This window comes from Taurulus bubalis (genome assembly GCF_910589615.1).
Source record: "Taurulus bubalis genome assembly, chromosome: 12".
Taxonomy (NCBI): domain Eukaryota; kingdom Metazoa; phylum Chordata; class Actinopteri; order Perciformes; family Cottidae; genus Taurulus; species Taurulus bubalis.
In genome coordinates, this window is record NC_136600.1 from 7,946,418 (window position 1) to 7,967,732 (window position 21,315).

General features: G+C 45.3%; 1 protein-coding gene across 1 annotated transcript in view; it reads left to right on the plus strand.

The window, feature by feature from the left end:
• Positions 1 to 2,358: 2,358 nt before the first annotated feature.
• Positions 2,359 to 21,315, plus strand: part of LOC306745114 (nuclear factor of activated T-cells, cytoplasmic 1-like) — a gene marked incomplete at both ends in the record, with an annotated part of 56,638 nt that continues 37,681 nt past the window's right edge. Inside the window, 4 exons of the mRNA XM_079227850.1 lie at positions 2,359 to 2,479; positions 5,856 to 6,918; positions 8,670 to 8,829; positions 17,448 to 17,650. Of these exons, the coding sequence (XP_079083976.1) occupies positions 2,359 to 2,479; positions 5,856 to 6,918; positions 8,670 to 8,829; positions 17,448 to 17,650 (1,547 nt within the window). The remainder of the gene's footprint in view (positions 2,480 to 5,855; positions 6,919 to 8,669; positions 8,830 to 17,447; positions 17,651 to 21,315) is intronic.

Genomic DNA, 21,315 nt, shown 5'->3' on the forward strand with positions numbered 1-21,315 from the left:
GCAACCATTGCTTTGATAAATGGTTAACGGAGTGCAATTAAGGGGGATCAAGCTGAAAAGTGAAGCCCGGTATTTTCCCTCTGCTCGGGCAAAAGCATGAGGCCTTGTGGCCCGCGCGGATTCACAAGGGACATGACTTGATACAAAGTGTAGTGGAAAGCGGAGACGGGGAACACGGCACGTCTGTGCGCTCCGCGGTTCGGGTTATAGTTATTTTTGGGGTGAATCTGTGAAACCGTATTCGCCTCAAACACGAGGAAAACGCGCTTGGAAGTGAAATTCGATCCCGTTGGTGTTTTTTTGAGTTTCACCGTGGGGACACACTGAATGTTTGCACAGTGTCAGTGATGATATAATAACACCATCTGCACCATTTACGAGGAAGGACATTATAGTCATATCAGGAGAAGTATACTGCAATGTGATACTCTGCTGTTGGTGTAGGAGAAACCCCCTCCTCCTCCTCCTCCTCCTCCTCATCCTCCCCTTCCTCTGTAGGGAAGTCACAGGTCAGGGTCAGCGACTGAAAATCATGGGGAAAAGTATCCTAATTATATACAGTAGCTGCCACTGAGCTATGGTAAGTTTATATAGCAGGCAAACTCACAACACTGCTGGTATTACATCAGCTTCATTCATAATCCAGGTGGACCATCTGGTGACATTTAACCATATATGATGTCAATCATCATCAATTGACTCAACATCAACATCAATAGCCCTTGCACTGCGTTTGTTGTCTAGTTAGTAACTGTATATACTTATATACACTGCACATATGTTGCATTTTTGCACTTTCTTTATTGTTTAATTTCCTAAATGAATACACTCTACTGTTTTGTTGTTTGTATTGAGTATTTTACATTCCTGATATTTTTTTTGTCTTTTTTGTGTCTTCTATGTAAGTTGCTCGCTACTGTGACAAACTAATTACCCCTTGGGGATAAATAAAGTATGCATCTATCTATCTATTTATCTATCTATCTAATCATAAAATGCCATTTCTGTGTCAACATCTGAGCCAAAAGTGAACAATTAAACATCTAAAACTCTGCGACAACTACAGGCAAACTCCATCTGCTGAGAGAAGAGTGAGGAGTCTGTGCGATGGAAAGCTCCAGGATGGAGTGATTGTTTTGATGTACTTATTTTTTTAAATTAAATGTCCAGAGACATAGTTTACAAAGTATTCTTTAAATTAACTCATGGTATAAATGTGATATACGTAAAAAAATGTTTAATCAGCAATATAGGGCATTTCTCATCTGTTGTGATTCTATACATTATTTTAGTATTTGAATGTGACTGTAGTGGAAAGGCTGGATATTAGACACTATGGACAGAAGTATGGACAGAACTATGGAACTCCAGACGTGGATCGTGGTTATCTGGCTCATGGACCATGCCTACCCCTCATTATATGATTAATTTCATCATAAAGTCATATTCATTGAATGTGCTGTAACTCAGTTACATTATTCATTTTGGTCACATGACATCTATTGCTTCTGTCCATCCGGGGAGAGGGATCCTCCTCTGTTGCTCTCTCTCAGGTTTCTTCCCTTTTTTCCCTGTGAAAAGGTTTTTGCTATCTTTATTTGGGGGAGTTTTTCCTGATCCGATGTGAGGGATGTTATGTGTACAGATTGTAAAGCCCTCCGAGGCAAATTTGTATTCGTGATGTTGGGCTATATAAAATAAACTGAATTGAATTGTAGTGCACGTATTATCTTTACAGTGGATTATTATAAGCCAATGTATGGGTGATGTAAAAAGAAAACAAAATTGTGATTTGAGAGTAAACTCTCTCTCTCTCTCTCTCTCTCTCTCTCTCTCACACACACACACACACACACACACACACACACACACACACACACACACACACACACACACACACACACACACACACACACACCTCCCACCTCCACCGATGGGATCCCGGGGCAGAAGACACATCATCGGGCCCGGTCGCGTCATCCCTGGATGGGCGGCGCGCTGACGGGGAGGACGGAGGGTGTTTTCCAGCTTTAAAAGCACCGGAGCCGGCCCCTCTGACAAAACCGCGCTGCGTCATCGACCTGGGGAGACTCTTGAAAGAGCTTCACTGGGCTGCAAGAGAGTCAAAACTCACCTCATCCCGCGGCCCCCCCACCAGCAGCCCCCCCGCCCCCATACACTAGCTCTCTCCACCGCGCTTGGCGGCTCCAGGGTTCGCGCTACTTGCTCCGCTCCGGATGATGCGCTTCTCTCGCGGCGTGTGATTTCGCGATTTCAGCTCCACGCAACAGTGTCGTCGGCCGTTGCCCGCTTCGCAGTCTCGCAGTCGGATAGAAAAGTTGCGCGTCGCTCGGTTGAATGCAGGACACCTTCTGCCTGAGCGTCAATTCCAAGTTCGGCTTTGGAGCGACAGCCGGTAAAGAGCGGGGAGTCCAGCTTCTCACCTCTCTGGCCGCCGAGATGAAGTCTGCAGAAGAAGGTAACGTGCATGTGACGTTTGAACCGTGCAGTCGTGGCTGCAAGAGCTTTGACTTCAAGATGTGTTGACACCTGAGCTGTCAGGTGAACTGTTGTTTTGAATGCATACTGTAGACCCACATGCAGATGTATTGATACAAACTTTAGTAACTATATTGATCAGGTTGATAACTTATTACCTTAGAACAATATATTTTTGAGGAAACTTTGAATGATTTTCTGATGTGACATCTTGGCTCTCAAGATGTCAACACATACATTTTTGATTAATTTAGCCCTCAGTCACGTGCAGCACCGTTACATTCACACCCTGAGGGGTCTCTTGCAGGTGCTTCTCATTGTGCAAAGAAGAATGCTGATGGTGGTGACACTGTTGCTGTCACCTGAACGCCTCTTGATGCAAGGTCCCATTACCTTTCTTTATGCTTAATACAACAAATTCCGGGAGATGTTCTATTCTCCTCATGCACAGCGAGGTCAGAGGTCAACCGCAGCTCAGCGACCATCAGGGGCAGCTTGAGCTTCTGTTCCTTGTTTGGAGATACTTCAGCTTGGAAGATGAGTCAGCCTTGGTTTACCATACGGTTTTTTTTCTCCTGTTTTTGAAGGCTCTTGGATTCTGCATTCATGGTAGACAAATTAGATTTGGTCCATCAGAAGTTATTGATAGTCTGCCTTGTCATAATTTACAGCGTCTCCTGGCGCTGATGTAACTGGCTTTTTTTGTGGATTTGGGTAATTTCATTTTGTCTTTGAGGTTTCAGACGGACGGGTGCGGGTTGTATTAATATTCATTTCAGTCCCTCAGTCCTAAGCCTTATAATTGGTAACAAATGTGTGTGTGTGTGTGTGTCTGTGTGTGTGTGTGTGTGTGTGTGTGTGTGTGTGTGTGTGTGTGTGTGCGTGCGTGAGAGAGAAAGCTGAGATATGTGTTCAAGAATTCCGGGTAGCCAGCTCGACAATGAGACGTGCGCAACCACGTGCAGCTTCAGCAATATGCCGAGGGCTGCTTTATTATCACATACATAAACTCAGATGCATAGACAAGCAGATGCAAGCTCCACCACCCCCTCCCCCCCCTCCACACACACACACACACACACACACACACACACACACACACACACACACACACACACACACACACAATTTACTGGTGTTTTGCCATAGCCCAGAGTCAGCCATGTGCGATAAGTGGCCCCTGGGTTCTTAGTTCCAGAGGCTGCAGATGACTTCTGCGGGCGACCACCTATCTCTCCCTGAGGTGCCGTCAGTCTGAGCCCAGCCGAGACCACAACTCTAGCGGGTAAAAACCCTCCATTCTTTAGTCTAAGCTGCCTCGGTTGTGGGGAGAGAGCATTTTGATCGTGATAGCATAATTGAGAAAAAGACTTGTGCAGGATAGAACGAGCACGCTGTAATCTGTGTGATAGTTAGTGTTTTCAAATGAACTCCTGTGTACACTGTGTTTCTCATGCGCATCAAAGTCAAAAGTCAGCTTTATTGTCAATTCTTCAACATGTGCAAACATACAGAAGAGTTGAAAAAATGTTTCTCTCCTGTCAACATACAAAGTGAATGCAGATGATAATAATAAAGTGCATATGGATAAAAAAAAAGAACATTGAGACAACCTATATATTGAGAAAAACTACAGGCATGCTTACAACTACATGCAGCGGCTCTGCCTTGAGTGCAAGAGTGACTCATTTTCTTTCTTCTTTCATTTGTTTCACCCCACAAATGATGATCTGCTATAATTTTGTTAGTTCAGCAGTGTGCGCGTGTGTGTGAGTGGGAGAAGCAAAAAAAGTCAAGTTTCAAGATCATGCAGCACACAGGAGTGAAAGCCCCAGTGCATGTTTGAGTGGGTGGGAGGAGAAGTCAAGTGTGTCGCGCGCTGGTCGCGCACACACTCAGAAGAAGAAAAAAAAAAAGAATAACAACTGCAGCTCTCAAGCAAAGTCAGCGAGGCCTGAAGTAAGGAGGTGTGTCCCACCGGGTGGAGTGGGCAGGGCATTATCATCTGTTTAGCACTAGAAGAGGGCAAACCAGAGGAGAACAGCATCAGAGGAGACTGAGCTGGAGTTTTTGTGTTGAGACTTGGCGTCTAATCACTCGGGACGGAGATGAGTTTCCAGCATGAAAGGCAAGAGTTTGATTTCAGCTATGTCTTTGAGTACAGCCAAGGTGTCCAGAATGAACCTGAGAGAGGTGGGTACAGTGGAGGGTCTTTTTATTTTTGTTTATTTTGTTTATTTACTTTTGTTTATTTGTCTTTTTTAATTGTTTTACCTCCTGTATGTTGCAAAGTGCGACGGCACTCATTTGTACTGGGATCGGAAATGTTATGTTCAATGTAACAAAGAAAAGAAAAAGAGACTGCATTTAGTCAAACAAAAGCATAACCGTTTAATTAGAATAAGATTTTTTTTTCTCTGTTTTAGGTTAATGTTTGTCAAAAGCGACGGGGCACAAGGCCTTCGGCCTCACTCAATTTGTGGTGTATTGAGCTCGTCGGCGCGTAATCGCCTCTGAAAATAGAATATCATAAAGTCCTCTCAGACTGCCTACCCACACATTATGTGGTGTGTGACAGATTCATCATTTCATGTGATGCGCAGCGTTGTGGTAAACAAATATAGCGCGCCGCATGAAGGGGAATGCCCCTTTGCTGGGTTTCAGACTGAATGGTTGTCATTCTTTGACCACTTTTACCCTCATTGACTTTCTCAATTAAAAGGCTGACATTAGGTTTACAACTTGCGACGCAGCCGCCACAAGGCGTACCTGCTGGGCCGCATCTGCTTACGTTGACCCCAGTTTGTATGTCAGTGCACTTGTCTGCGCGCTTGCCTGTGCGTGCCCTTTGTTTGTGTGTGTACCGCGGAGCATCTGTGTGCAACGCTGCAGCAAACTCTCTTTGACTTAATCACAAGCTCAGAGCGATGCGAGAGTGCTGTCAGTTTTCCACAGGGGAGGGCCTAATTCACTCAGTGAGTGATGCAATCAATCAAATAAGGCATCCATCAGCGCTGCTGGAGGAATTTGTGTAGAGTACATATGACAACAGGGAGTGCCAAATAGAGCCTTAGATGAACTGATCAAACAAACAGACTGGCAGCGCAACTCGCGACTACACAGCAACCACATACAGTAAATGCTTGGAGATGATTGCTAAGCTTCTCCAGATGTTTATGAAGAAGGGAGGCAGTCATTCGCTGCGGGACACATTGGTAACATTTATGTCGGGGTATTGTTCTAAAATGCAATCATAGTTAATTACCAACATAATGTAATGGCTCTGAGCTTTTTCAGTGGTCTGTTGTCATATACTGGGCCTCCATATACTTACAATGTGCTTCTTTTTCTTTCAGATGCATACAGCTACACACCAAATGTCAGCTTGTCCCTTCCACTGGGAATGGGCAACCCCTGTCTGGCCACCCAGTACCACACTTTACAGTCCAGCCCAGTTTCCTCTTGCCACCAGACAGGCTACAGCCTCCAAAACGATAACCATGCAGCATCAGGCTATTACCTGCCCCACGGCCTGAGACCCAATGGGGCCCCGGCTTTGGAAAGCCCCCGTATTGAGATCACGGCCTACAGCCAGTATCCCGAGGACGAGGTAGAAGAGAGCAACAGTGAGGACCTCATCATCAAGCGAGGCGTCAACTCCATCGTGACTCTGACGCTTCCCAATGCCGACGGCTACCGTGACCCCAGCTGCCTCAGCCCAGCAAGTAGCATTTCCTCTCGCAGCTGTAACTCAGAGGCGTCCTCTTACGAGTCGGGCTTCTACAACTACGACAACTCCCCACAGAACTCTCCCTGGCAGTCTCCCTGCGTTTCCCCCAAAGGCTCCTCTTCACTCATGTCTTGCCCACATGCCAGCGGTCCTGTGGCTTCCCCTCACCATTCACCCTCCACCTCCCCTCAGATAGGAGCCGTGGCCGAGGAAGGCTGGCCGGCACAACCCCGTGGCTCCAGGCCTAACTCCCCCTCCTGCAGTGTAGGCGGCGGAGTCAACAACGGCGGCATGGGGAAGAGAAAGTACAGCTTTAACGGCACCACCTACCGTCAGACATCCTGCTCTCCCAACCAGTCGCCCATCCCATCCCCACATGGCTCCCCTAGGGTCAGCGTCACGGATGAGAACTGGCAGGCCAACACCAACCAGTACACCAACTCTGCTATCGTGGCTGCCATCAACGCTCTTACCACAGACGGAGTAGTGGACATGGGGGAGGGGATCCCGATCAAGACGCGGAAGACCATGCTGGACCACTCCATGAGCCTGAAGGTGGACCCCGATGGGGAGCTCTGCCATGAGGACTACCCCTCCCGTATGGCCCTCAAGAAGGAGAGCTACTGTGGAGGGTTCCTGGATGTGCCACAGCATCCGTACTCCTGGTCTAAACCCAAGCCTTACCTCAGGTAGGTGGAGCTGGTCCAGCAACCCAGTATTACTGCAACAAAGTTAAAGCATACAGATCTAACCAGTCAAAGTGAAAACCCACCTATTAGTTAGACGATAAAGCACACTCAGGTGCTTACTTATTTAGACAAACACATTCTGTCGAAGGCAAACCTTAACATTTTTCAGATAGTGCAAAGGTAAAACAATTCTTCCAATAATGCCATTACTTTGCCCCGTTTTTGCATTTTCGTTTCCATTCGACGTTGCAAATTTATTGCAAGGACAAGATTTCAGTTTTAGTTTTTAATCTTCAAAGGCCATATCAAAAGGAAGAAATCCAAAAGTTGCATGCCCTTCACTTCCAAAAAGGAGTTCTCTTTGAAGATCAAAACTATTTCATAAATCATATTTCACAGGGTGGAGTTGCCCAGCATGTGCATGGCACTGTTGCCACAGCAACCCTCACACAAACATAAGAACTCATATAGACATAATCGCACAAATACACATGAGTGTGCACCCGACTATATCATTGATTTTGACTTTTGAGCAAAACAAGCTTTTTCATTTTCAATTGTGTCCGTCGTGGCATTTCTCCCAAGGCAATAGCACAGTCTCCTGGCGGAAATCAAGTGTTTGATTAAGATAGTGAGCAACAGGAAGTAATGGTGACAGGCCTGACTGAAGGGGAAGCAGTCTGTGGGTTAATCAGCCGGCTGGCTGCTGTGGTCTGTCGCGCCATCAGCCCATCTCTCTCTGTGTGGCTAACCTGATGTCATGCCCTGACTGGGCAGATAAAGCCCCGCGGGGGGAAATCAGTTCGTTTTGGGTCAACAAACAGCCCGCAAGTTCCACAAAGATGCCAGAGATTGTTTTCAGCTGCGCCACCCTTCGGGTCAGGGCTTTGCGTTTACCAGGCATCCGGCATAGCGAAATATTGTCTTGCACATGTTTGTTTTGGTTTAGATATCTCCACGGTGTTCACATGGGAAGCTCTGGCTCTCCATCTCGAGAACAATGATGTTAAGGGAGGCCAGCTGCAGCTCTGAGAAAGAGATATCATGCAGGGTGTACTGCTGACCTTATTCCATGGTATAACTCCATCTATTGTCTTAAAACGACTGTGGCCGTTCTTTCGGATTATTCAGCAATCAATTTGGAATTGATAATTGTATCAAAGGACAGGCTAATTTTGTCTGAGATTTGTTTTTGTGCCCTAGAAATGTCTTTCCTCCCACTGTCATTTTTCCTAACTCCCATCTGTCACGCCATAATACAAAACACACTGCTCTCTAACCGGGGCACATTCACCCCTCGCTTATTTTTCAAATAAAAGGGCACAGGAATTACGCACGTCAACGACTTACTTCAATTGATTCGATTTCAGACCATGATGAAACGAAAAAAAGGATCAAGCCAGTTGGATTACAATAAAGTGTCCTAATTTGGGGCTAATTTAAAGCAAGTTTTGAACTTTGTGACTCCAGTGATGGAAACCGTGGAAAATAATCCAACCTGACAATTCGTACTTTGGCAAATCCAATGTGACCACTGTTTAAAGAATAGGATAAAATACAATTGTTTTTATTCTAAGCAACCTGGAAATGTATGTTGCAGCACTTCCTGTCTTTCAGCAAAGTGTTTAGCACAGGAAGTGTCAATATTTCCCATTGAGATTAATCCACTATTGTATCAAACAGCGGTAGGGTATGAAACAGATTGTTGATTGTTATTTTGCCCTAATGAAAAATGTGTCATGTTATTGCAGTCCATCTCTGCCGGCTCTTGACTGGCAGCTTCCGTCCTGCTCCGGCCCATACAACCTACAGATCGAGGTGCAGCCAAAGTCCCACCACAGGGCCCACTACGAGACCGAAGGCAGCCGAGGGGCGGTGAAGGCGCTGTGTGGGAGCCACCCTGTCGTGCAGGTACGTCACCAGCACTGTGCTGGCCAGCAGATGGTTTGTAGATTCACTGCTGCACGCTTGTGTTTATCAGAGACACGGTCAGCTTTGTGTTGAATCATTTCCTGTCATTACAGTGCATTCATGACTGATTAATGGGGCTTTTTTTTGCTGTCCAACAACAAGCTAGAGACATGAAAGTTTGGCTGTTGCTGACTTTATGACAGCATATTGTCTCAGAGCAGCCATGAGCTTTCTTTCATTAGTCCTGAAACTGACATTCTCCTGCTTTTTTGTCTTCTTTTTTTTTATCAACAAAAGATTTCAATCAGATTTGAGTTGTCAGTTTTAGTTTATTTCTGAATTATGTGATGTCCTTTCAAATCTATATTATCTGCAAAACTCGTACAGCTCATTCTTCAGAATTAAAATGCGACCAAAAAATAGGAGTAAAAGGATATTGTCTTCATCTATTAAAGTTTGCACCAGAAGATTAGACGTAAGGGATTTAAACCAAAAAAACATACAGAATATTCAACATGTCATTAAATTAGCGTTGCAAACTTGTCTGGCAAATTTAGCCGCTCTCAAAAGCCCTCCGGCCGCTTCTGAGACTTCTGACTGCATACGTGTGCATAACGCACACCCCTGTCCATATGTTCCTGTATGTTCTCGTATGCCGTTTTATTAATGTTCCCCGAAGCCGGGAGTCAATCTGCTGCTGCAGAAAGGTCGCTCTGACCAGCAGCAGTGCATGCTGACTCAATTAGTATAGAGCGTGACCATCGCCTCTCACTATTGTGCTTGGCGAACACGCGAAGAGCGCACGTCAGCCTCGCCACAGCGGCACAGCACAGAGCTCCTTTTCTCCGCTCCGCTGTCATCACACTGCGCTGACATCTTGGTTGACTTAAAGTGGGGGATCTAGCGCTGTGCCCGTCCTGATAGGTCAAGCAACAATGTACCTCTTTCATCTCGTCGATTCAAAAAGTAACAGATGATATACAGGGGAATTTATCGATTTTGTTGCACACTTGATTGAAAGACTTCAGGTAGCAGATGTTGTATCTTATCATGCAGCCAAAGCAAAAAACTGCACCCCACGGTTTCAAGTGTGGTGGTCCGTCCTTGTCACACACCTACCTATTTTGTAAATAGATGTTGTCAGCACATCCCGGTCTGCTCGGAGCGCACTTGACAGCTGTTGACCGACACGGTCTTATAAACAGGCCGGCCTCTGTGCACACAGGTAATTATTCCCTTTCATTACAAGCCTTTGTCCACACGCGGGTGAATCAACATCTCTCCCTCGCACCTCCCCGATGAGGCTGAACAGAGTCCGCTTGCTGTGCACAGCTGTGGCAGGTGAGGCTGGTTCTGATTTAGTTCACACCACTTCTTGACTCACTCCGGCAGGCGGAGTAAAAATAAGCCATGAGCACGCCGTCCTGTGTGTCTTCGCAACCACGTTCACGTCGATGGCCCCGGTTGTTTATTTGACATGGCGCACAGACACCAATTCATTGCCAACTTTGCAAGGATGTTTTTCAAGTCTCACTGTGTACGTCGTCCAATTATTGGCGAGTGGTCGTCATGGAGGAAATATGATAACAGCTGCTTTGCCATCACACCTTCCCCGTAGTCGCATAGCTCACACTTTACTCTTGCTTTTCGGTGAGGAGTGATTTATGCGCAGTCACTCGGAATATCTGGAGGGTTTCACAAGGGTTGAACCACTAGGCAAGCATGGCAGCTGGTAGAGAGACAAATCGACAATGATTACGCAATCATGTGTACATGCCAGAGGGTATATTGAAGAAGAAGAAGAAGAAGAAGAAGAAGAAGAAGAAGAAGAAGAAGAAGAAGAAGAAGAAGAAGAAGAGCATGTGCGGTATCTTCGAGGAGTTCTTGCACAGTTTGGAGTGCACGTCATGAATCTGACTCAGCTCTCTTAGTCTTTGTTGTAGGTGTTGGGTGAAATTGCGTTGTCGTGGAGGACAGCGGTCCCCGGTGCCCTGTGGTAACGGGTGGCAGGCGCTGGGTGGGTGAGGTGCAGTCAAGGAGAATGAGTGTATAATAACACAGGGACCTGGGTGTAGGAAGCACCAAAGGAAGTGTGTGTGTGTTTGTGCTTAAGACTGGAGTGAGTAGAGAGAGAGAGAGAGGGGCAGAGGGAGCCACCAGGCAGCTGGGGCCTGGCTGGGCTGCCCCTGGAGATGCTCTGCATCCTGCTGATTAGGGCCCGGTGGCACCGAGGTTGGCTGAGCATAGCTGTGGTGGGGGTGGATAGGAGTCAGAATCCCAACACCAATCGGACGCCACCTCCCCTTTTCCATGCACCGGTGCCACCCTCCCTCCCTGGAGGGCCCGAGGATGTCACTCCTTGTGATCCGCTCATCCTTCAACCATCTCCCAAACCTGCACCAGCAGGCCTCCCTCGGTTGAAGTCCATTCATCCACAGCTCTGTTGTTTTTTTGTTTTTTTCTTAAGCTCATGGATGATCAGACGTGTGCGCTGTGACTGGTGGTGACATGTGTGTTGGAAAGCAACAGCGGAGGGAAAAACAGCAAGCCGAAAAACATGAAGGGACACATTGTTTCTGCGGTTTAACAGTTCCCCCCGGAGAGAGAGAGAAAGAGAGAGAGACGGCAAGCGACAGATAATCAAACCAAGACTGTTGTTGACTTGCTACTCGATAACAAGCAGCGGCGTTTGCCTGACAAACGCACAGGGACGTTTCGCATCTGTACGGTCTGATATCACCCTAAGTGGCGGCCACAAACCAGTGCGCTCCCACTGTGGGCCGAGGAGAATGGAGCGTCTGTGCTCCAGCCCCACACCGAGGAAAACCTTCGGGATCATGGGTTACCTCGACTCATTACCTCTGCTGCTTGAGCCGGCTCCCCTGCGCTTCCTTCTCCAAATCTCCGTCATTTATTGAGGACTCTGTCCTCCCCCCAGCTCCCTTTCCCCTCCTCCGCATCCGCAGCCTTTTAACCTCCTCTCTCCCGATTGGTCCACTTTTGTGACCCCCGCGGCTGCTTTTCCACTTTATTTACTGCAGCAGACCACAGCGCCATTAAGGGGATCAGGGCTACTCTATCGGCTCCTCTCGCACTGTTCCAGACTCTCCTTTCTCTCACCACAGCTATGCCAAATGTCCACAGGATGACTTTCAAAGCCATGCTCAAGATAAAAAAAACTAAAAAACCTAGTCTACCTTTACTTAGAATATAACCACAACATTGATTGATGTTTTTGTTTCCAGAAGAGAACTGATGGAAATGTGCTGAATAATTTTTTGCATTGAGAATATATGGATCGAGGGCGTGACCCGGCTCTGATCGGGTTCAGCTGAAGACGTTGCAAAAGGCTTTCTGGTTCAACATCAGACGAGAAACACAGACATCTGCCAGAACTTTAGTAACATCAGACAGCCACACCTGTGGAGTATTAATCCTATCGCACGGCGCGCAAGCAAAGTCCTGCATATGGATAGTCCGTATAGGATAATGACTGGCCTATAGGGCTTTACCACTCACGCACACACACACACACACACACACACACACACACACACACACACACACTCAGTCTCTCATTAAGTCCAAAGCAGCAACAGACACGGTGTAATTTCAACAGGATGTGGCCATCGTCCTTATTACCGTGTGCGTGACTTAATACCCATCTCCCTTCCTCTGCAACTGTATGTAATGCACATCAAATTTGCAGTATGTTTCCGCCACGACAACATGAAAGACCTTGGCGAACATGTGCTCGGTCCTTTCGCATGTGCGGTTTCACCTTGGGAGCCGGCGCTTCCTGGCTGCGTAATGTCTCGACGAAAGAAAGAAAGAAAAACACCCTGATCTGCAGCATCCTATACTGTAGCTGCTAATTGCTCGTTAAATCTACTGCCGCCTCTTGTTTGATATTCAAAAGCCTCGGCGTACCCTGTAGTGCTGTTAGAGCTTAGTCAGGGCCGTTATTCGTTGCCCAAAGGGGTATTTATGCCACTCTTAAATTGTGGTTTTCCATCTGCGGGGCTTCCCTTACACTGGTATTGGGCTACCACTAATTACCAGTTAATAGCACGTGGAAACAAAAATGGAGCGAAATGTGCATCGTTTTCACTGGTTTGAGGTGATAACCAGACAGCCCGCAGATTTATGAAGTAAGACACTGGTGGGTAGTCATGCTGTTGGGGGGGCCCAGCACTCATCAGTGCATCATCTTACTCAGATTCTCTGTAGGTTTGGGCGATACTTCTTATGGCAGGCTGTGCTGGTAACATAGCCATTCTTTTTATGTGGAATTTGGGCCCTCGCTGGTCTAGACATGGGCCAGAGCTTGAAACTATGCCCTCAATGACATAACACCGGAGTGCTCGCTTCAACAAAAACTGTAGCTGCCTAGTTGCTTATAAAAAGGAGCAGCTTTCGGAGCTATATGAATATGTGGCGCATTAAAGGATTGCATATGTTGCCTTATGCATTCAATATGAGGCACTGGAGACATTAGCGGGCCAGGAGGGTGATAGAGTAAAGTCTGGAAGGAGAGACAACTTGGACGAGTGTACCTTTAATTGGATACAGCAAAGGCTGGCCGTGGGACTGTCAGCACTTGACAGAGGGGGGGGGGTGATAATGAGAAAAGGCCTGAATCTGCTGTTGTATTTCTCCTCCCTTGCTTCAGTCCACCCCCACCCCATACACACACACACACACACACACCCTCCTCTGCTTCTTCCAGTCGCCTTCTGCTTCTCCTCTCCCCAATTCTCTGCGCCACGTGGACCTCTACGAGTCATGACATTTCTCCAGGCAGTGATGAAATCACTGCAGAGGGATAGCAGGCAGCCCACTGCAGACCTGTGGAGTTTATTCACACTCAATCTGTAGCAAGGCCAGACACATCTAATTTACCGGCAAGTCATTATTAAGCAGTGCATGTTGAAATCCTGTCTTTGAACTACTGAGGCCAGGTGTAGGCAGCATTGAGGCGGTCACTATCACTAAAGAAACTGAAGGAGAAATATATATATATATATATATATATATATATATATATATATATATATATCTGTCATTATTTGATGACCGATTTTTGGTGAGTGAAGCGAAGAGAATTAGGAAGAAAATAAAACTCTGGGGGCTGTATACCCAAGGGCTGTAACTTTCGATACAGATGATGGATCTGTAATGGTCCAAAGGCACTGGGAGATGAACGGCGGAAAGTGCACAGGATGCGCTCACGTTTTTCAGCTCGACACCCCGTCCACGTCCTCACCACAGACCCAGACAATACAGCTGCATACAATTATGAAATTAATGCATCATCTGCCATATCCACAATGTTTTCACTTCAGCCTCAGCTATCAGAAATGGCTCGTACGGAGGCGGCCTGCGGTTGGAGGTGTAAATGGTTCTAGCTGACACAGTGGCAGAAGTTGGCACCCCTGAAACAGCTGCAAATCAAGCCTGGATTCAAACTCGGTTTAGATTATCTCAAAATAAATATACAGTGCGCGTGCCAGATAGGCTGCAGTCACAGCTCGGAAAGCTCATCTGGGGAAAATTAGCTGCGCTCTGGTCCAACCTCACAGGCTGCATTATAGACACAAATACAAAGCTGAGGTCACAGGTGTGTGTGTGTGTGTGTGTGTGTGTGTGTGTGTGTGTGTGTGTGTGTGTGTGTGTGTGTGAAGCCTCTGTTGTCAGCCCACACTTAAAGTTTACGACACTATCTCAACTTTTTCCCCCCATCTCAATCCCATCTCATTCCCCCTTAGAGAATAAAATGAAGAAGTAAGTTTTGTGCTCCGCTGGTGGTGTGCATTTGAGGAAAGCATCACAGAAGCAAAGGGGGTCTTAGGGACAGGGTCAGAGGAGCACATATGGTAAAGTGATCGGGGGAGGTCGCCCAGGGAGGACTAGACCGCCTTCCTTTGCTGCTGGGAAGACCAGCGTCACCAAGAGGACTACCTGACCTCATTAATCACTTCCTCTCCTGCATGAGGTCACTACGGCTTTGAGCGTGGACGCCACCGTCATCGTGCGCTACCGCAAGACGAGTGAAGGGATAAAGACCCCCCTTCCCCCGCCTCCCCCTCCCTGCCTCATGCCTCTCTTGTGGGCTTCCTTACAGCCACGTGGCAGCTGATGTAATGCTTGGAGGTCACCGAGACATCCAAAGAAGTCTACTGAGGCTAAAGTGACAGACGACACGGCTTTGTAGCGTGGCTGCCTGCGTTTTATTAAATCATGAGGAAACGTCATGCAATTTAATGCTCCGGCGTCTCCGATTTGTACCTCATGGTCCACCGTAGCGCTCTCACGAGTCAATACACAAGTAACTGGTAGCATGTGTGGCTATGGATAATTACCACTGGTGACACCATAAGTAAAATATAACAAGCAGAGCGAGGTCTGCCGGTGAGATCACCACACAGATGAAGTGGTCTCTTGGGACGCCAAGACTTCAAGAAGCCCCTGACCTCGGCCTAACGCACTGATGACTAGCATGTGTGACTAGCTCGCAGGTCAAGACAGCTGCTAGAGACACTATGTGGAGCTGAAGCGAAAAATAGGATGGTTGGAAGTGGAGATGAACAACGGCTTTAGCTTCACCGCTCCCCCTTTGCGCGTCCTTGGTATCTGAATCAAAGCAAAGCATGATAACCACTGGCTGCTGAGAATATTGAGACATATGGATATATGCTCGCCTCCGCTGTCTCGCCATATATTCTTCTTATTCAACATATTAATACTGAAAATCATCTGCCTTATCCCAAATCCAAAGCATCTGTCATCTTGTACAGACCAAAGGCATTTAATCGACATGTTTATTATCAGGCCAGACAACGTTTAATACAGTATCCAGACAAATTAGCTTTCAAAAAAGACAGGGTGTCCATGACACTGCAGCACTAATTTCCACATACTACTAATGACGTAGCTCTCCAGTCCTCCACCGACCTACATCTTCCTAACAGCCCCATCTCTGACCGCCCTCACAAAGGTGATTATAAACCCATTAATCAGATTATGTCATAGGTTACATATGGTCTGCATTTTGTTTTATGACTCAGTGTCTTAGATAAACAACAGGAGTCTTTTGTATCATCCGACGCGACCACTGTTTTCACTCGGATGGAGCTCAAGGAAAATTGGTCAGAAGCAATGCGTTGGGGTGTAATTGACCAATTTGTGGGATTTTTTTTAGATTTGCCATGGCTTGGTGAGCCCTGGTCTACTGTAAGTGATCCCTCACAGTAAATGTCTTATGCGGTCAAGTAGCCACCTGGGCGGATCCAAAGAGGTCCACCCGATGAGAAGTCAGTCCTCTCGGATGTCGCTCGGTTTGAACCATATGACCACTTTGAGCTGCACAGGGCAAGTGTATCCTGGGAGGTCTGCAGTGTATGACTCCTAACTTGGTTGGCGAATTATTCTGGTCAGAAATCACTCATAAGATATCAGTTGTCCTTCACCACACTTTGGAACCCTGCCTCATTTTTTTTGCCATTATACACTTGTTTAAATCATCAAATAATGTTACTTTAGACACTGTCAGAAAATGATCCAGGGATACTGAATGTAAATTGGCAGTTGCACTCAATATTTGAAGTGGCGTTGACCCCAAAAAGTCAACAGTGCTTTTCAAACTACGCATGGCTCTGGAGCTTTTCTTCTCTTTTTTAAAAGATTTGATCTTTTTATTACTTGAGCGGTAGCGGCTAATGGAGGCCTTCAAGAGGAAGTAGTAGTTGTTTGAAGTGGTGGTTCTGATAGAGGAGTCTCTTTCATCACAGTGGGACGCAGTTTCTGAGCTTTAATGGAAATCATAATGCATGTTCATAACTGCCCAAAGGTAAAGGGCTGGATCTCGTCTGCATGCCAAGCCCCACGAAGTGTTTTGGTGTTATTAAACGTAGGTGTTAAGTTTGCTGAATTTGCGGCTACTGTACCTATATAGACACATAAATGTATGTTTATAATTGTCAGAGAAATAACTGTTTAACACACATGCATTTTGACTTGCATTTGATGTACACCAATTTAAAACAAATACTGGTTGTCAATCGCTTTAGTGTGCTTTTAAAGCTCATACTTTATATACTTTGAGCGTCTCATCTCGAGGCAGACCTGAGATGATTGCGCTTGTGTCTTATTTTGTCTCTGTTCCACAGAGTTACTTCCAACTGGTTGCCTCTTTGTAGGCACTTTTTTATTTTCTAACAGCAATACCATTTTTAATAGATCAGTGAAGTTCTAGAAAGCCGGCTTCCCCATCAGCTTCCATGTCTCCGTACAGATGAGATCCCTACCCCAGACAGACTCGGAGACATACAAAAACGTTTTTCTTCATCCACCCTTCAAGGAAGGTAAAACTAGCTAAAAAAAAAAAAAGGACAACAAAGACCGCTGAAAAAGGGTCTCCAACTCAACCAAAAAACAAACAAAGACAAGGGGCTTATTTTCGCAGCCCCTCTACCATGTCAGCTATCGTTAAAAGCCCCTTTAACTATCAGTAGCCGATGTGCATTCTATCTGTATTTCTTAAATGAGGGGTTGCCTAAGATGGAGGTCTTAAAAACCTGATGTTGCCTCTCACCTGGATCCCTTTGTTCTCCCGCCAGCTTTATGGCTACATGGAAAGCGAGCCGCTCACCCTGCAGCTGTTCATAGGGACCGCAGACGACCGCCTCCTGCGACCACATGCCTTCTACCAGGTTCACCGCATCACTGGCAAAACCGTCTCCACCGCCAGCCATGAAGTCATGCAATCCAACACCAAAGTTCTGGAGATCCCTCTGCTGCCTGAAAACAACATGAGAGCCATGTGAGTGCCCTAAGACCTCCATAAGTCGCCTATCAATCTTTTCTTTCTCCATATTCTTCACCAGCAATTCCTTCTTCAAAATACACCCACAATAAAACACACTCGCTCCTTTCTCTGAGCACCTTTCTCTTTGCTTCAGCTCTACAAACAGAATTCCCGATGATAGGTACTTTACAGCACATACTTCTGAATAGGCCTTCCAAACTGAGCTGTGCTTTGACTCCAAGAGATGCATAATTTCTAAATAAGCACTTAGTGGCCACACACTGGGTTCACTGGTGAATTAGGACTCTAAAGTTGAGAGGCTTGCAGTTGTAAAATAGATGTTTGACCAGGAGCCCTCGTGGAAATTCAGTGGAGAATTCTTTGCCCAAATAATATCTTAAAAAGTAACAACCAGACTAGTGCCATTAATCACTTAGACACCCATGGTCGTCCAGTATGATGTAGTCCCATTAGATAAGACTAATATTTGCCAGCAAGTTGAATGTATTAGAACAGTGGTTCTCAAATGGGGGTACGTGAAGGCCCTCCAGGGGGTATGTGAGATTTGTTTTTAATATATTTAAAATGAACATGCATTAAAAAAAAACTTTAAAATGTTTTATTTAATAAATATTCAATAAAATATAAGTTCATAAACTGAATTGTATATATTCCATATTAATTCAGACACTGATGCCACAGCTCTGTGTATTACAGCTTTTTTTTTCAACCAAAAATGCTTTGCACTGGTCAGCTGGTCCTTGGCTGAAAAAAATATTTCACAGGGTTGAATACGTGAAAAAAGGTTGAGAACCACTGTATTACAACACCACTACTGAAGTAAAAGCTCTGATGAAAGGAATTTTGCATCCTAAAATTGTGAGCCATAAATGTTTGGAGCGCACCATTTGTCACTTTAGCCATGTGGCTTGCAATGTGCAATAAAAAAACTGGCACCCGTGATGAACAAAACTGACCATTGTGGTAGACATATAGCAATAGCAAAACGAGGCAAAACAAAAATGAATAACAATCCAAATGCATAAAGGAATAAAAAGTGCACCAAATCATTCTTGGTGTATAATTAAAGTATTCAATGCACACATATGCCTATACAAAACAAAAACTAAATAGATGCCTTCAGAGCAGACATTTTTACTTGCTATAGTAGGAACAACACAGGTGTTGCTAATAACAGTAACGATGGTTGTGCTCAATTCAAGTATACCGTGACGGTGTGAGCAGGCACAGGCAATCTAAATTAACAAGCCCAACACAAGACTTTGTATCTGAATTCATGAAAGCTGTTGTGTTTGATTCATATCCACTCTAGCTAACCAACAGTAGCAGTGCCAGCCAACTCTGAAGCACTTAAAGGTTGTGCTGATGCACACTTTGCGTTTGCTATGTATGTTAGCTAACATTTGTTTTCACCAATTAAATGAGCTAGCAAGCAAGCTACGTTTCTTTGCCAGTTAGGAAGGCTTACTGCTCGTTTAGATTTCCTGTCGGCTGTGAGCTCAAACAGAAATGAACGGACACATTTTACTTGTGGTTAACATTGCCTGAAGTCCTCTCCTAAATGTGACCTTAGTGTACCTTTAAAAACGTTAGCATCGGTTTCTTGGCTGAGGTAACTCAGCCTTGGCCTCTCTCACACTTCCTCCAGCCCTGCAGTAGGGGCCTGTGCTCTGCAGTGTGTCCAGCTCCTGTCCTGGGGCTCCATTCAGACTAGGCTGCAGTGGATTTTGTTGGACCATGGCCCATGGCTCTGGGTTATGGATAAAACCGCTGTATCCGAAACATAGGTTACATAAGACCGTTACCTCTTACTGCACATCAGGTCTATCCTACTGGTATTAACATTTACAAGACATACATTATTTTGTAAAAAAAAAAAAGAATCAGTTATGATTTTATGAATCTTTATTTTCTTGAGACATTTTTTGTTCATTTCAACATGTTTGTTGAAATGCAGGAGATTCTGAATATATTTATAGGACAAAAAGTTTCTTGACCTGCTAGTGGCCTTCTTTGGCTGAGCATGGGTGATTTTAACATCCATACTGCCTTAAAATAAAATTTTCAACAATACCACAATAACCTTTATATTGTATCACAATGAGTGGCGCCCCTCACCCATTTGACGTAATGTGTCCCCTGGGGTTGAATACGATATTGAAAAAATATTCAAGGGGAAGTTTCTGTTCCTCTTTGTCATCAGCACACACGCTATAGAAGAGGAGTGAAAGTTCTCTCTTTCTCCCCCGACTATCTGAAAGGTCGGAGAAAAGCCTTGAACTGCCTCTTTTCCACTGAGCTGTTTAACAGTCGTCTTGATAACGCAGCATCCGTCTCCCTGCTCTCGTGCCAGCAACCATTGCTCGCTGTGTGGGATGCAGACAGTCGAAAACAGCGATTAAACTCACAGACAATTTCAATCTGCCTTTCTTTCCTATTCAAGAAAAATTCACCCTCATACACAAACACCTGCATAGCTTAAATTAAAGTAATATTTATGCTTCTACAGATTAATATCATGCCGTATGATAATAAAAAGATGTAACCTAATCCCTATGGTGATGCTTAGAATATACGTTTTTGATTTATATCTACAGTCCCCATGAAAGAGTAGAGTAGAGTATTAGAGTAGTTGAATAGCTCACACATTGAGTGTGTCTTGCTGGCAGATAAAAACTAGGCTAAACATTTCCTTCCTGGAGATTCATCCTGTGTTTGTTTTAAAACTACATGCACCACACAACACTTGCACCAATGCGAGGCTGTTAAAGAGTGAGGTATCCAGCGTTGCATATCATTTTCTTCTTATTTATTCAAATTGTCCAAATCAAAGTCAAGGGGAGAAATAGACTGGTATAAAACCTGACATTTACCCTGTTCCAGGAATAGTGCCAAAAAAGCTACCATGTAAAATAATAGAAGTGCCAAACCATATCCCCCATTCGTATTCGCTCACTTTTCTTTTTACCAGCCACACTAGTTTTATTTAAATTCATGAGAGGCCATGTCTGAAAATTAATGCTTTTTTTCCACTAAGAAAATGGAAAGAAAATTCATTCCTTTCCCTTCCAAATTGTGAAATGAAATAAAGACAGACAGCTCAGAAAAGAGTCTAACGCCACACGTGTTAATGATTAACAGAGGGGTTTTAACCCTAAACATATGAAGCGTAAGGCTCCGATGGTGTGAAGGAACCAAAGAGGCTCGGTGCGCTCAGATAGCAATAAAGTGACTTTGTGTATAGCGGCTGCAGCTGATGGGACCGAGTTTGATGGCGCGCTCAGTGCACAGGATTCCTCCAGAGAGCTGCTAATTCTTAGACCACCGTAACCCTTTAAAACTGTGATGTGAAGTCATTAATGTCCAATTCTGTCTTTGATGACATGCTGTATTAATAACAACATGGTCATGCTGTAGTGGATTTTTCAATGCTTGATCTGTAACACCAGTGGGCTTCTCTTCTGTTCTTTAATGTGCAGCTACTCAACCCACTGTTTGAAGTTTAAACAGCCAGAGTTATCAAATTTGCTCCCATTTCACTTCTTTGTCCATACTTTCTGTTGAAAAATCCTGTGTTGAGAGTATCCTGCATGACTAGTGTGTAATAGCAGGAAAAGCACAGATTGATGCTTTCTCGAGACAATTGTTTTGGAGAAGCA